Below are 17,590 nucleotides of genomic sequence, written 5' to 3' on the forward strand. Positions count from 1 at the left end.
GTAAAATCAGTGTTAGTGAATTGCAACTGTTTTTTTTACAAAGAGAGGGTTAACTCTTCACTGACAAACATACCTGTTCGGCAGAGTTATCTACATTTTCACTTAATGACAAAATCAGAATTTCAAACAAAATCGACACAAAAATTATAAGTACATTATATTCTAACTAGCGAACTGAAAATGATTTTAAAATGATGTTCCAACATCAACCAAAATACATGATGATCAATAATCAATCGTGTGTAAGGATTTTCAGAGTCAATGTGAAAAAGACTGTAACTAATACCTCAGTCACCAATAGAGACCGATCACCGTCAGATAAGCGGAAGACGTTTTTTCCGATCATCGGACTGGCACCCGGCCGATTATCGCAAGGCCTCCGGGTTATTTTGTAGCATCAGGCGGCATCCGTATTAATTTTAAGTCTCACTTAAAATTTTACCCGACGACGGGCCAGGGAAGGAATCGAGTTGAGATCGCAAACAGATCGAACGATCAACGCTCGGTTATAGCACGGATCGCCCGACATGGGATTCGTTGTACGTGTATTATGACGAGCTCCGTCCGGTGTCCGTCAGTCATCGTGCGGAGGCCATCCGGCATTCATACGGTCGCCGGCCGATGTATAATTAGTGCCTGTAAAATACTTGGGTTTTTGCCGATACACGTACACTTAATTCGATGTGTTCATTCGTCCGATCTTTTTTTCTATTTGTCACTGAGGTATTACACAATTTTTAAAATACGCTTAAAATCTTATAGATATTCTGAAAAAGAAATGAAACAGGCGACTGAATAAGTGGAAGAAAACGGTGTCAAAGCAACACGAACGTTTGTATGGTATACTATTTACTTATACATGTATATAGGTATGTTATATACAAGTATGTTATATACAAGTATGTTATATACAAGTATGTTATATACAAGTATGTTATATACAAGTATGTTATCGTTGGTATAAGAACAATATTATTGTAAATCTGCGTTCAGTTGTAATGCCATGGTCGCATTTCTCACACATGGTGAGTTGTATACTTTTTTACCAATGAACAGACATCGTGAAGGCATTTGCCATTAACTCACGTCTACGGCCATTCTCCGCTAGACGTACGACATGTTTCCATTCTAGTTCCATTAAAGTTCTGTTTCAATAAGCCATCGCAAGTATGTAACGCCTTTTTATCCAGTTGTGAAGTTCGCAACCAACCTTTTGCGCTTCAATGAACATGTGTAATTGTAATGCGCTTCAATGAACATGTGTAACTGTAATGCGCTTCAATGAACATGTGTAACTGTAATGCGCTTCAATGAACATGTGTAACTGTAATGCGCTTCAATGAACATGTGTAACTGTAATGCGCTTCAATGAACATGTGTAATTGTAATGCGCCTTAATGAACATGTGAAACTGTAATGCGCTTCAATGAACATGTGTAACTGTAATTTGATGTAGTCATACATATGATTAAACTTATCAATTTTGATTTAGTTGTTCACGCATGCATCTCCTTCATTAAGTTAATCCTCCTCCTCGTCCTCCTCCTCCCCCTCCTCCTTTTCATCATCATCATCATCATCATCATCGTCATCGTCGTCGTCGTTGTCGTCGTCGTCGTCATCGTCGTCATCGTCATTGTCATCCTCCTCCTCCTCCTCCTCCTCCTCCTTATTATCATCATCACAATCACAATCATCATCATCATCATCATCATCATCATCATCATCATCATCATCATCATCATCATCATCATCATCGTCATCATTGAAATGGTAAAATCTTGTTGTGGTTCATGAATAACGAAGTTCCATATCCCGCAATATTTATAACCAACCGATTTGATTATATCATACACATGTATATTTATTATATTCATTCCAAGCACCAAAACTTTTGAAATTATGAGACTTGATAGTTGTCTCTCAGTCAACCAGTACAGACGCAATGGTATATACTGAAATGCAAATATTATACAAGATCTTAAATGTTTGATACAAGTATTATAGTTTTACCTCTTTAACTGTAGTTCATATAAAGCTCTTTACCACTAGTTAAAATCCATAATCTTCTTTACTTAGCTGTGACACTGTGTAAATTGCCTTTCCACATGAAATGAAATAATACAAAACAATGGAAAAGATAATAATATATTGGTAACGCATACAACATCTAAACCGCTAGATATTATATATCGATGGTCCCCATTCAAAATGCCGAACCTACATTTTTTGACATTTCGTGATTTTTGCACTGTGTAAGGCGGGAAATCAATGCGCACATGCCCAGAAAACGACGAACCGCCTAACCAATCAGAATCAACCATATGATAAAATGCCGAACCGTGATTGTGGAAATAAAAATATGCAAAAATGCTAAGCTAAACACTCAAAAATGCGAAGCTGAATATTAATTGTAAATTGCTAAATGCGGGTGCCAGTCCGATGATCGGAAAAAATAATTTTTAACTTCGGCATTTTGCATAAAGTAATGAAAATGAAAAATTAGCCCTCCTGGAAAGTTATGTTTTTGTAAGTTCGGCATTTTAAATGTGGACCATCGATATGTATTTGATAAATATTGGCCTGTGATCTGAGAAAATCACGTTTTGGATTTGCGTGATTGTATATGTACCATTTTCGCACAAGGGTTGGTGTTGTTCGCCGACGTCGATGTGATTCACAGCTTCTCCACAGCTGAAATCCTCCCAGGCTCCATTGTGCTTTGGCAGCAGCGCCACACAGTCCTCGGCACTTCCGTGCGGCACGTGTCCAGACAATCAGTTTGTGTAGGATGCCAACACACCTGTAGGTATTTTATGAAATCGCACAATGGTGTTTTTGAAAATATATTTTACTTATTTAAAAATGTTTTTAATAAGGATTTTTTTACTTATGCAAAATCAATATAAATACGGTCTATACATAAAATGCGTTCGCTATTAATTTCAATGGCGTTAAAATTAAACTGCTTTGACTAATTTTCAGTTTTTAATTTTTTTTCTTTTTAATGGACACTGTTCTTTTTATATTTTGTTTACCTTTGGAATGCTCTTGACTTATTATCCGGTATTTTTATGCATAAAATAAAATAAGAGTTATCGGTATCCAAATACATGTACGGGGACAGAACCAGAAATAGAGCTAGACTGTTATTGCTAACCATCAGTCCAAACAAACTGCCCTTGAACAGATCTGTCACTGAGTCCAATCCAAGCAGGTGTTGTTTGGTTATGTCTCCTCATGAACAACGCTATGTACTGCTGTTCTTGTGCGTCGTTGATGTGAACAAGATGACCTCCACTCAGTCTACAGGTCTGCTCAGCGTGACTCCAAACCTCGACGTCGCGGTACAAATCGTAACAGCTTTTACCGAATTGTGCAACGATTGAAGACGCTTTTCTAGGACAGAGCGTCGTGTTGCCTAAGTGTGACAGTATTATTTGGAATATTATACACAAGAAAACCGAACAATATATTAAAAATATGTTAAATACGCACATATTCAAACTCAGCAAAGAACCTGCGATTTGCGATACCTATCATCAGTGTTCATCGAAACTGGGAACTCTGGATTGCTAGTTATTGCTACTTCATCTGCAAACTATAGTAGTGGGTCAGTGATGAAATGCGACATTTATTGAATATTGCTGTCAAATAATGCCACAACGCATTTCATTAGGTATTGAGTGATTTTTATGACGTTGCAATAATATCTCACGTCAAATTAAAATGATACTTGATATTGCATAATGTTGCATAATTAATTATCTAGCTGTTAAACTCCTTTATACAATTCATTAACACGTTTTTAAAAACCGGTGTAACCGTATAACCATAAAGATAATATCTTCTTTTTATACATCGTCAGTAATAAAACAATCACAAAGCAGTCACTTTGGTTAGAAAGAACCCATGAAATAAAAACGGAAAAATCCTTCGCTCGAATGATTTTAATTAAAAGACACCATGTTGTTTATACATACTTTGAAACTAAATATAATGTTTACAATCAACAACCCAAATTTAAGATGGCCAAGAAAGTATTGCATCAATGGGTACTATTTTTCATTGATAATATACTTCGCCATTTGGGCAGGCAGTTTTCCCATTACCGAATTCACAAACGTTTCCTATATATTTGGCGTTTAGTCCACTACAATGCACATCGTTCCATTGTCCACCATGGGCCATCACCATGGCCACACAATCTGCATCGCTTTGAGGCGCGACGTTTTGCGACCAGGGTACCAGTGCGTATAGTTTACATCATGTCCTTTAGTCACAAAGAAATAAACATATTTGAAATATATACTGATTTATACATTAAATTTGATAAAGAGTTATTTTAATAAAAATTCAGGTTTATAAACAGTATATTGGATTCATGGCGTTACGATTGCGTTCAAGTAAAAGTAAGTCCTTCCTGAAGACCAAACGAAGTGTTTTTCAGTAACCTTATCGTGGAGTCCAATCCAAACATTGTCACCATGATACTGTCTCACGATCTCGTAGATTTTATTCTGTTGTTCGTCGTTTGCAATGTCGACTAAATGTCCGCCACGACTTTTGCAGTCACTTTCAGCGCTGGATCAAGATTTTGTCTCCGTCACAAGCTCGTAGCATGTCTGACCAATCGTGAACAGTTTACCATGGTGCGAAGCAGCATGCAAGAAGACAGTTGGTGCGCAGCCGTAATGAACTATTTCTTGTAAGAGATTTGTTTCATTAAATTCAATCATTTCTTTGTCAGTCAAATGTGCTTAGTTGCTAGTATTAAATTGTTAGTATTAGTTGCTAGTATTTAGTTGTGGCATAACATACATGAAACAGAAGTTTAGATTCATGTTTGTAAACACTGTTTAGTTACGATGTGTTTACGTTATTACAAAAGATAGTAAGTATACCTACCAGCGGTTGATTTACTTGCATTCGATGCAATAGAACATACGAGACAGCAGAGGTAACGCTTTTAGTGGACGCGACAGTCGAGGACTGTGTTGGTGAAGATGTGGTAACCGCATTTGTAATTGTTTGCGTTGTACCTTAAATTAGAAATTGTATTTTCAGTTTTCTCGTAGATCACCATACATGGTATGTATTCCTCACTCAATTTCGTTCATGCACTAATACCACCAGTTTAATATATACATGTCATTAACAAACAGTCATTATCTTAGTCTCCTAGTGTAAGAATAATAAACCAAACCCAGATAAAGGAAAACATAGATGAGAATAGTATTAATGTAGTGTATTACCAAATCAAACGACAAAAACAACACATTACTGCCGTGTTCGTAGCACAAGCATGTGTATACTGATGTTTGAGTTCATTCATTTAATAATTTACGATTTAATAATTACCCTTGTGTTCACAAAAATTAAATTATCTCATTTTTTGCAATAAGAAACTGACGGTTTACCACCGTGTTCTAACGGACTTCCAGTACAACATCGCTCTTCTGTCTAGAGCCTTTATGCACAAAACGTACCTCAAATACACAGTAATTGTTCCAATAAATATATGAATTTGCATTAAAATACACAGGTTTGTAAACAATCGTAACATTTGTTGCTTTAAGCTTAACAACAATATGATGTCTCAGTTTTTTTCCTGCTTTTAAAACAGTTTAAGAAAAGCACGCAAACGGCGTAAGAATGAGGCATGAATAATGACAGTTTGTATATACATGGAACTAGCGTTTTCGCATGACGTCTCTCTTAATTCGCTGTTTTGAAAGAAAATAACAATTGTGTACACTTCTATTTGAAGACAAGTTTAGCATATCTTTGAATTACATGGCCATGCATTACTTTGTATAACTTTATGCTATAAACGTTTATTTCAATACGTACTTGATCGTGGAACATGATGGCATACCAAGCTTTGGTTCTTTTGTCCAAAACATAGTTTGCCTGAATGGCGCAGCTATTGTTCTCAAGATGACCAACACTAGTTGTGTTTGTTGACATCTTTAAGCAAAACAGACTTAAATACATTTGCATTGTGTTGAATACGTATCGCACACCATGAAGTAACCAAATACCGAGGTTAGTCAAATATAACTTACATTTTGTATAAAACATGGTGAACAACATTACCATGGCACTTACCATATTGGAGAAAACTTTGAATTATAATGCAGGATGACACATTTGTAATATCAAATTTGACATTAAGCTAACAAAAATGAAAATATGTTCCAAGATGTTTTTATCAAGGATTACATTTACTAGTAAATTAAAAAATGTTTCGGGAACATATATGGACTTATGTATATATAGTGTTTCCTAAACGAATAATTATACTAAGGTAATCCAGTCAACGTTTAGACTACTTAACGAATCACAAATGTCATTCCTTTGTCCATTACTACAGATACAAATATAGTCGCCTAAAACAACTAAAATTTGTCGACTGGCAACTACAATCGAGGTGAAGCACAAAATCCACATCTGAAAATATAAGAACAAGGAAAACAATGAATGAGTGCTTCGTCTTAACATCATTTATTTCATTCGTCATAATAAATTATTTCAAATATTAAAACAAAATATGTTTACATGAAGTCAGTTTTAATGCATACCCTTAAATCCAATCATAATTATAATGGCTTTTGAAGAAATGTTCGATGGAGGTTTATTTTCAATGCAAAGAAAGAGTAATTACCATGTTCTCATTTTCAAACACAAGATAAATGTCGTATAAAATTAACGTAATGTCCACAAATGTCTTATCACGTGACGAAAACCAGCTAGCTCTTATTGAATTGATTTAAATAACATTACTCACGGAGGCTCTCTTGTTATTTTTTATAGAGAATCAGAATATTAGGTTAAAAATTATTTTAATTTAAAAAAAATCTCTTATCTAACTAAATGCAAGCTTTAACATACATATTCTGACAGATTATCTTACAATTTTTATGACCCCGAAGGAGAGCATATAGTGATCGCACTGTCAGTCTGTCCGTCACACTTTTCATTTAAGTTTCGAAAATAAAATGCTTATAACTTCTTTGTCGCTTCAAATGTAAGATTCACATTTGGTATGCATGTGCATCTGGACAAGGCATTTCCATACACACACAATTTTTGACCCCTTTGGAATTCAACTCAGGGAACGCGTTCAGGTTTTGAAATATGTGTTTAGGTTTCAAAAAATGCTCATAACTCATTATCGGGGGCATATGTCATCCTATGGAGGCAAATATTGTTGTCAATGTTTCAACAGACTTTGCAAACAAATACCGTTAGAGCTATCCAGGTTTGCTATTTGCTAAAAAGAAATACACCCCGAGCCACCAAATAGTTTAACTTGTATTGCATATTTTCATTTTGTCATTTATGTCGCTGAGCTTATGCTTTCAAATAGGACCAATCACAAAATTAATGGGCATTGATTTAGTACAGTAAAGGATTAAATAAGTATAATCTGAATCATGTGTAAAGCTTTATGTATTTTTATTGTTTCTTAGGTGAAATTGAAATGGGCAATGCATCTGCTGAGGAACTGTTGGTTTGTTTGTAAAACTTTGAAGACATCATTAAAGGTAAATATGCTTTTTAATCAAATTATCATGAGTATATTGTTGTTGGCGTGTCTGTCTGTTATTTTATGTGTATGTCTGTTATTGTATCTGCTTGTCCCAAAAATTTAACCTTGCTCATAATTTTAGCAATATAGAAGATAGCAACAAAATTAATCCAAGAAACACCTGAGTGAAGTTTCATTGAAATAGTTTTAGTGCTAAGAGTGGTTGCTGTGACCTTCATTACCTTGTAAATTATCCAAAGAACTTAATCCAAGGAACATCTGTGTGAAGTGTTATTCAAATAGATCTAGTGCTTAGTGCGTTGGCTGTGACCTTCATGGCCGTTTAAAACCATCTCAGTACAAGGCAGAAGTAATCCAAGGATATAGAAACCGAGCGAAATGGATGGAAAGGACTCGAACAAACATTTAGAATGGCAGGGAGCCATATATTTCTTGGTTTAAGGTGCACCTTAAAACCTATTGGTGGCATCTTTTACTGGAGAAATGTGTCTTACCTGTAAAACAGTCATAAAAGGACGAGCATAATTATGCTTCATAATCATAATAAATATCAACAGTTTCTGAAAATCATGAAGGAAAAAAGGATTAACATTTTGGAAGTAAAGGATGTTTGGAAATTTCCGAAAGCAATGTATTTCTTGGATATTTATGGACAGAAAGGAATGAGGGAAAGCCACATATTTTTTGGTTATAGGGTACTGATTTATTTCAATTGTTGGTAGCTTTAACTGGAGAAATGTGGTTTATCTCTTACATCAACATGAAAGAATGGAAAAGCTGCCTATCAAACAAAGGAGATAGCTCTAGTAAGGGGTGTGGAGTATTTCAAATAACTTTCTGAATTTTAATCAAAACAACATGTATTTTCTCCTCAGAATTGTATAAATGTGCTATTCTAATGAGTACCAACAACCTTGAGTTTAGTGAACGATTATCAAATCATTGATTTGTAAGTAATGCATTACAAAGGAAGGATGAGAAGGATTGATCAATTACATAGGAAAGACTTCAAAGGAAGGATTATTTTTATGGAAAACAAAGGATGACCTTTGGAAGGACCACTAACATTCATCTGGATGGAAGCACATGAAAGGAACACTTTAGATGGCGGGATTGAAAACAAATTGAAATATTTTGTAAGTCTTTGGTGCCATGGATGTCTTGCGTTTTTAATTTTGCGTCAACAACAGCAGTCAGACAGAAAGTAAGAAGGAAAGGGAGGATTTTTTTTATACATCATAAAATCATGTCACTAGATCTAGAACTTCAAGGAAATTTGTATTTTTTAAACTCTTAGGTTGTTTTTTGATTTTCTTGAATTCAAAGAGACTGCGAAAAAAATTAAAATGAAAAGTAAAAATATATTCAGTATAAATTGCTTTGAGTAGAAATCATAGTGGGATAATGAGAAATTACTCAGTTTGAGGAATGATTCCTTTTCCCACATTAACTGTTAAAATCTTGTTATTGTTTGGTAAAGGGTTGAGGAAAGATTAATACATGTAAATAGTATGAAAAACTATCATTCTTAATTATTACATGTTTTTTTCTTTTCTTAAAATGATTGCAAATTCTACAAAATTGGTTATAAAGTAAGATCTTAGCAGATATAAATGTTCATAATTTTTATAGATCCTATGTTGTTAGAATTCATATTGATTTTGTATCGAAAACATTATAATGAGTAACCACTATGTAGAGTTTTGATAAGATTTAATGATAAAGTTTACATAGGATATACCATTTTAGCCTCTTGTTCATGTTTTTGCTCCCTCCCTCCCTCCCTCTCTCTCTCTTTCACATTTTAGCCTCTTGTTCATGTTAGCCTCTTGTTCATGTTCTTGCTCCCTCCCTCTCTCTCTCTCTCTCTCTCTCTCTCTCTCTCTCTCTCTCTCTCTCTCTCTCTCTCTCTCTCTCTCTCTCTCTCTCTCTCTCTCTCTCTCTCTCTCTCTCTCTCTCTCTCTCTCTCTCTCTCTCTCCCTCCCTCCCTCCCTCCCTCCCTCCCTCCCTCCCTCCCCCTCTCCCCCTCTCTCTCTTTCCATACAGTCTTGTGGGCTATGGCCTTAGCTCAGTCGGTTGCGCGTCAGATTGGCACGCAGGCGGCCTGGGTTCGATTCCCGGGCGGGCCAGATACTTTCGTGGAGATCATTAATAGCAATTTTCAAATTTTTAAATTTTTTTTTTTTCGAAAGTGTATTTTCACCAAAATCCGATTTAAGAGATTTTGAGCTCTTTTAAATGAATATATCTCTCCAAAAATAAGGAGTTTGACTGGCTGCTTTAGACAGGTGTGACTGTATTCCTAAACATTACTTTGTAAAGTTGATTTGTCGTTCCGACGTCATATTGCTGAGAAGCCGACAAAGCTTTGAAGTTTCCGATTTTTTCTTTGATAACGTGCCGCTTTAAAAAGGCGGGAATTTTGCACACGAGTCTTACTCAGAAGTCAGTAACCATATTTGACTTGGCGGTCGGCAAGAAAAGTTGTGATTTTCGACTAGAAAGAATTGAAATCCAAACTTTCTTCAAACTTCAAAAGAATTCTTGACAGTAAGTACTGTACATAATTTTAATTTTCAGTTGTCTTAATATGCATTGATGTTTTAACATGCATTGATTTTTATGTTTTATGCCCCCCCCCCCCCTCAGAGTGCATTTGCAGTTGTCCGTCCGTCTATCTAATTGTCCGTGGCATTCCTTCCGGGTGCGTAACTCCTAAACTGCTAAAATATTTAAGCTACAGTCATTTTTTCGAAAGTGTATTTTCCACCAAAATCAGATCGAGCTCCTGTAATCTGTAGATTTGAACATTTTAAATTTTATGGAGTTTATAGGTCTTTGACCTTCGAACCCTGCCTAGTCGTGACTTCTGGTGAGCGACCTAGGCCCCCAGGGCCCCTTCTTTATATCCCTTCCATCCACGTAGCATTGGTTTCTACAGACCGTTTGTCCGTTGACCGCCATAAGTTTGCCCGCTATTTTTCCCCTGAATTTGAATTCGGTTGGATTTCAATGAAACTTTACATGAAGTACTTGCTACTTTCATTGCGCATATTGCCCGGAAGTTCGGATTGTAAATTTTAGCGGAGCTATCAGACGAGTGATTTTAGCTCAGCTCATGTCGTGAGACATTCGTTTTCGACACGCGGTGTTCAATACAAGCTCTATTAACTAATGAAGTATAAATGTATAATAACTTATTATATTATTTCAGATGAAGGAAGCAATTAGGAGAAAAAGGAAGCAATTAGGGTGCTTGCCCAGGTCGAAGTACGACATTATTGTCAGATGTTTAAACGGATCGTTCGATGTCCCTGTGAAGAAACGGACACCTGAAGAGAATAATTGTTTGGCCATGATTAGAAAACGTAAGGACTTCGAGCTTGGTGACCGGGGTTCTTTATTGTGTGGCGGAAAGCAAGTCCTTGTGAAAGAAGATCTTCCTAGATTTGTTGAGAAGATGTTCATGGAAAACAAAGGATGTGGAGCAAGGGTTATTTACAACAAACTGAAAGTAAATTACACGGGGTTCTCGGAACAAGCTATCCTTGAAATACTGTACAATAGCAAGTATTACCATGAGAAGTATCCGAGATTAACAAACAAGCCAAAGCCAAAGACAATTACAGAAGAGGAACCAGGCAAAAGATGGCAGATTGACATAATTAACATGAAAAATCAAAGTGTTAGCTACAAGGGGTCCACATACAGTTATATTCTACAAGTCGTGGACGTTTATTCTAGGTACGTTATGCCAAAACCCCTGAAAACGAAGAGTTCGCGTGAAGTTGCAAAGGCATTAGAGGACGTGTTGATGGTTAACCTTGCCCCTGACATCATCCAATGTGACAACGGACTGGAATTTAAAGGCCCTAGTATGAAACTTTTGTTGAACAAGTACAACATCAAAATGATCAATAGTAGGCCGTATCATCCTCAATCACAGGGCAAGTGTGAAAGGTCAAACAGTGTTATAAAGGCCAAGATTCTATTTGCAACAAAAAGTAAACGTGGATTTAACTGGGTCGAAGGGCTTCAAGATTTAGCCTATGCCATAAACACAAGTTTCAAACGAGTTCTTGGGGGTCTCACGCCCTTTGAAGCCTACTACGGAAGAAGTCATGTTTTTACCAAAGAACGTCATAGTTCTCGTGAAATAAAGAAAACCATACGGCGAGCAAATAAAAAGGCTTACAGGTCGCTGTTGAAAAACGCAACTTCCCCAAGCAAGTACAAAGTAGGAGAGACAGTATTAATTCGCTATCCCTTTCGAAAATCCAGGGTGCCAACCAAAAGATATGTTATCGAAGGCAAGGTAGAAAAAGTAAAACGAAATGGTGTTTATATCGTGTCATTTCAAGTACCGAACAAACCCGAACTTGGATTCGTAAGCAAATCGGTTGGGGTCGAAAACATGACTAGCCTAACTGTTGCGTTAGAGAAACAACGAAAAATTAAAAAACATTCATTAAAACAGAACCGCTCAGAGAAACAAAATCACAGAACTAAGTACTATCATGTTTTAACACACCATGAAAATCTGCAGTTGTTGGATGGGGTGAATATTGCCATGGACCCAAATCCGGATGGAAATTGTCAATTTGCTGCTATATCGCATCAACTTGGTAAAATTGGTATATACAAAGACGTAGATGCTTTACGTAAGGAAGCAGTCCATCACATTGTAGAAAACAGATATTTCTATGAAACTTTTGTCTATGATGAAACATTTGATGAATACGTTAAGAATATGTCTAAGAATGGGACATACGGCGACAACCTCACGCTCATTGCACTTATGAGAGAATATAATTTGCAGTGCCTGGTAGTTTCTACCCGAGGACTAGAACACTCATCAATTGTGTCAGCAGATGGAAAGTTCGATGGTGATGTTGGAACAATTGCATTGGGGTATTTCCCAGAAGGATTTGGCATGCATTACGTTAGTATCCGTATCAATCAACGCGTGTACAAGGACATAATATCACGCTTAGAACAGTCGTATGACAACGGTGACTCTGGCGACAGCGCTGCGTCTGGCGACAACGCTGCGTCAGGCGACAACGCTGCGTCTGGCGACAACGGTGACTCTGGCGACAACGGTGACTCCGGCGACACCGCTGCGTCTGGCGACAACACTGCATCTGGCGACAACGCTGCGTCTGGCGACAACGGTGACTCTTGCGACAACGGTGACTCCGGCGACAACGGTGACTCCAGCGACAACGGTGACTCTGGCGACAACGGTGACACTTCGGCGACACCGCTGCGTCTGGCGACAACACTGCATCTGGCGACAACGCTGCGTCTGGCGACAACGGTGACTCTTGCGACAACGGTGACTCCGGCGACAACGGTGACTCCAGCGACAACGGTGACTCCGGCGACAACGGTGACTCCGGCGACAACGCTGCGTCTGGCGACAACGGTGACTCAGGCGACAACGCTGCGTCTGGCGACAACACTGCATCTGGCGACAACGCTGCGTCTGGCGACAACGGTGACTCTTGCGACAACGGTGACTCCGGCGACAACGGTGACTCCAGCGACAACGGTGACTCCGGCGACAACGGTGACTCCGGCGACAACGCTGCGTCTGGCGACAACGGTGACTCCGGCGACAACGGTGACTCTGGCGACAACGGTGACGTCTCTGTGTGTTCAGCCCTGAAAGAGCTTCAAGATATGATAAACAATAGGAGGGCACAGAAGCGAACGACTTTTCCATTTCTGATGTTACCACTTCACATTCAAGTTGAAATTTTTAAGTTCTGCATACAATCAAACCCGTCAATCCAGTTTGTGTTGGCGAAGGTCGGCAAACCCTTTAGAGATTTAATAAGGTCAATGAGTTTGCAAACACCTAGAATTTACATTCGGCCGGATATTGGACTAGATACTAGTAACAGAAATCCTGTTAGCGTTCGTTTCCTATTAACAAGAGCGGGCAGAAACAGCGGTCTTATTTCGGCAATAAAAGAAATCATCAAGGGGCCAAAATGGGCAAACGCATGGCTGCGTTTGCGTGTTAGTGGAATCGGTTGGTATGATATCATAGATGTCATGTACAGACATTACAGGTGAAATATACATGTATATCGGTGTTTGGAAACCTGTTATGTTATTTTTGTGATTGATGATTATGTTCTTCTACCGGAAATTTGTTGTCATTTGCTCATTTACTGGTAACTTTTTACGAAGCACATTTGGGATATTTTGGCTGCTACTAAAATGAATGTATATATGTATATTATGTCTTGTCAAAATGCTACAGTTGGATTAAAATTTAAATGCTGTTCTATGTTCTTCAATATTACTTTAAAAAATCCTGTCAGTATACCAATAAATGAAAAAAGTACAAGTTTGTTGAATCTCTTGAATGAAACAAATTATAAAATACAAAATGTAAAATGAATATGTGATGATGATGATGACAAAACATTTGTGATGATGATGATGGTAAAAAAATTGTGATGATGATGGTGGTGGTGATGATGATGACAGTGGTTATGATGATTGGGGTTTGATGATTGTGGTGATGATGATGATGATGATGATAATGATGATGATGATGATGATAACAAACGTTTTGGGATGATGATGACAGCGATGTTTATCGGACGATGATGATGGTTATAATGATGATGATAAGTTTTTAGATGATGATGACGGCGATGTTTATCGGCCGACGATGATGATAATGATGATGATGTTAACAAAATATTTGTGATGATGATGATGGCGATGTTTATTGGCCGATGATGATAATGATATTCTCATCGTCGTCATCATCATCACAACATCCTCATTATCGACCGAAAACATCGCTGTCATTATCATCACAAAAAAAACTTTTGTGATCACCATTACGATCATGATAATGGATATGATGATGTTGGTTTTGATGGTGATGATGATGGTGGTGTTGGTAAAGATAACAACGATGATGATCATTGGGGTGTTGATAATTGATGTGATGATGATGATGATGATGATGATGATGATGATGATGATGATGATGATGATGATGATGAGATAACGATGATGATGATGATGATGATGAGATAACGATGATGATGATGATGATGATGATGATGATGATGATGAGATAACGATGATGATGATGATGATGATTACGATGATGAGTGTGTATCATATTCGGAACGAATGTGGTACATTTTTCATCCGAATATGGTACAAGTTTGTACCATATTCGGTCAGGCATTTTACCCCAAAACTGCAGATACGTATATGGTACAATTAGACAGTTGTACCATATTCGGCCGAATATGGTACAAACTTGTACATATTCGTTTTTGTACCAAATACGGTCCGACAACGCCTAATGCTGCCGTTATGCCGCAGCAGATGTAAACCTTAAGCCGACGAATTTTCTCGTGGATGACACCGCTCAAAATAGAACCAAATATACCACTGAAATGTACGAAATGCCTTGTTAACAATTTATGTTATGACGTAGTTCTAGTCCATATGTCTGAATCAGCTCAAACACTGGTCATGTATGTATACATGTAAATATAAAATTCTTAATTATTATCTAATTGCCATCGAATTCCAAGGTTCTTCTGCAACATGAGAAATTACGCACTCCCAATCAATTAAAATTTATCTTTATGCACCGGGCCTAATGTTGGACTACCGCTCCCCCCTCCCAAAACAGCTTAAATACAACCAAGTCACAGTGTTTTTGATTTGAAATTAAACTAATATACCTCTGAAATTCAATTTATAATAAGCTATTTAAAATAAATCTGAAATACCCGAAAAAGTTCACACGACGCTCAATTATATAAATAAAGTCTTTATATTGAAAATCTTATATTGTGATTAGCGAATTTGATTAGAACGTAAATGTTGATGCTTATTTTAGTTGGTATAGCCCAAAAAACTGAAAACAAAATGACTGTCATACAACGTAATGCAAAAATTCACTAAGTGTGAAATAATACATTAATCTGTATCACAAAACAATATTGAATATTTCATTGTTTGGTTTTCGAGATATTCCTGAAGACCCATATACATTTACATTGTTTGGAGAAAAAAGCCTCAAGATTCTAATATTACAGTTACCAAATTCCTTAACAATACCGAAATTCCTCAATAAAACTGTTTACGAATGACCAATGACTATTTACCCACCCTAGCGAGAGGCCGGTGAAGATCCACGAGGACACAGCGAGATCCTCGTTCATCAGGCGACGAAGGTCAGGAAACACAGGGCCGTGTAGACCACTGCGCCAGCCCTGCAAGATCATAATGCACGAATAGAGATATTCGCAAAGCATGTAGAACCCTATTCAACCGATCTGCAGCAATCGTCAATAGTTTTTTCGCTCAACCAATACAATATCGGGGCATTTCCGCCAATAGGCCCGAATGAATAAATTCCAGTTCTGTATTGGACTAATTGGAACTTATCGGGATGCAGCATTGATTTTGCAATGGTGTCTATATGCCATATATTGTGCAAAGTCCAGTGTATAATAGAAATGTTCAACGCATTGATTTATAAACTTTATACGCTTGCAATTAAAAATGCATACATAAATATTCAACACACTTGAATCGAAACTATTATCGCGGTGGATAGATAGTAAAAAGTGTACACAACGACAACAAATTTATTATGAAGGATTACAAATCGTTGTTACAATCATGCGTGTGTTAAAATTCCATAAATGTGTATTCATTGTCATATTTTACACGTGTTTCGTTTTATGATATTCATTAAAATGACGAGAAGTCATTTACAAATAAAAAGCATACCTACTATGGAAAAAAAGCTGCTGTAGACACATATCGTGTGCAATATCTTGTGTACGTGCAACGTTCTATTACGTGCTTTAGTTTTTGACGAATAGTTCCGTTGGAGAGGAAACCCGACATCTGTTTCAGTTTCAACAGCATTTCCGGTTTCAGGAAGTCCTTTTTGAAGAGCATTGCAATCATCATGACCTTGTTCTTCTTTTTCAATCATTTGCTCATCGTTGAACTCATTTTTCATAAACATTTTTGTCAAATTTTCATTGTCTGCACTATTTCCGTTCGCTGTCTGTTCGCGATGTGCCATGTTGAAATCGGGAATCCCTGATGATAACGCCTCCTCAATTACACTTTAAAGCATATATTTATTGCCGCCGATGTATCCGTGCCAGACGGAACACTTTAAAGCATATATTTATTGCCGCAGATGTATCCGTGCCAGACGGAATCTGAGTCCTACTCTATCGTACGCTTGTAATTTTAAAATATTGACATATATGAAAGGTGGTTCATTTTCGAAATTTAATGCAGCAAAGTGTATAGACCTTCAGATTTCTCACAATTTGATCTAACATTTTTTTAGAAATCTGATTTAAAATGAGCTTACAATATACAATACTTCTTCTTTTCTACTTGCCTCTTATAAAAGAGTAAAACTGTTAAAGGGTATTTTATAAATATCCTAATCGCTTAGTTTTCTGAACAACCGGTATGTATTTGTTTACGTTTTTTCTGTAAGATCCCCATAACTCTACACAGTTGAATGTACATGAATGTTCATCGTGTTTGTTGATAAACTGTTTGTCCTAAATTTTTGCAGTGTTATAGATAACTGAACTTAACCTTTAAAGGCCCCCAATCTTGATGTATAAGAGTAGTGTTTCATCAATTAGCACAAACTTTTAATGATATAACGTCCAAACATAAAAATCAGCTTTTCGCGAAATCTTTCTAAATCTTTACTCCTTTCTTTCTGTTTATGTGGACAGTGTTTGTTTATAGTTGTAGACATTATAATACGATCTTATGGCTTCATGTTATTATTTTTTAACAGAGGCATGGTTTTTTATGAATATAACATCAACTTAAGCTTTGTATATATATATATATATATATATATATATATATATATATATATATATATATATATATATATATATATATATATATATATATATATATATATATATTATGCGTAAACCGTTCAGTTGTAATGCTCATTCAAAATGTTTTATCAGGTACTCTGTA

The 17,590-nt window shown here is 36.7% G+C and overlaps 1 protein-coding gene and 2 long non-coding RNA genes across 5 annotated transcripts in view; all 3 read right to left on the bottom strand.

Annotated features, from left to right (window-relative positions):
• LOC127857600 (sodium-dependent glucose transporter 1-like) overlaps positions 1 to 17,590 on the bottom strand; it is a 152,255-nt gene that overhangs the window by 54,703 nt on the left and 79,962 nt on the right. The window contains exons 1-3 of one of the 3 annotated variants that reach the window (XM_052394076.1): positions 16,350 to 17,118; positions 15,719 to 15,822; positions 14,898 to 14,989 (exon numbers count right to left, since the gene is read on the bottom strand). In XM_052394076.1, coding sequence (XP_052250036.1) covers positions 14,898 to 14,989; positions 15,719 to 15,822; positions 16,350 to 16,649 — 496 coding nt within the window. In that variant the 5' untranslated portion in view covers positions 16,650 to 17,118. Of the gene's footprint in view, positions 1 to 14,897; positions 14,990 to 15,718; positions 15,823 to 16,349; positions 17,119 to 17,590 lie in introns of those variants that run through there. The other 2 variants (XM_052394078.1, XM_052394077.1) reach the window with 2 other exon arrangements.
• Positions 1,839 to 4,266, bottom strand: LOC127857604 (uncharacterized). The gene is made up of 4 exons (XR_008038517.1): positions 4,113 to 4,266; positions 3,161 to 3,601; positions 2,633 to 2,803; positions 1,839 to 1,955 (listed from the first exon to the last, which is right to left on the bottom strand). It is a non-coding gene; the product is annotated as an uncharacterized LOC127857604 (long non-coding RNA).
• On the bottom strand, positions 4,480 to 6,449 carry LOC127857606 (uncharacterized). Its single transcript, XR_008038519.1, has 4 exons — positions 5,854 to 6,449; positions 5,421 to 5,489; positions 4,909 to 5,042; positions 4,480 to 4,705 (listed from the first exon to the last, which is right to left on the bottom strand). It is a non-coding gene; the product is annotated as an uncharacterized LOC127857606 (long non-coding RNA).

This window comes from Dreissena polymorpha, chromosome 14, assembly GCF_020536995.1.
Source record: "Dreissena polymorpha isolate Duluth1 chromosome 14, UMN_Dpol_1.0, whole genome shotgun sequence".
NCBI classification, from domain to species: domain Eukaryota; kingdom Metazoa; phylum Mollusca; class Bivalvia; order Myida; family Dreissenidae; genus Dreissena; species Dreissena polymorpha.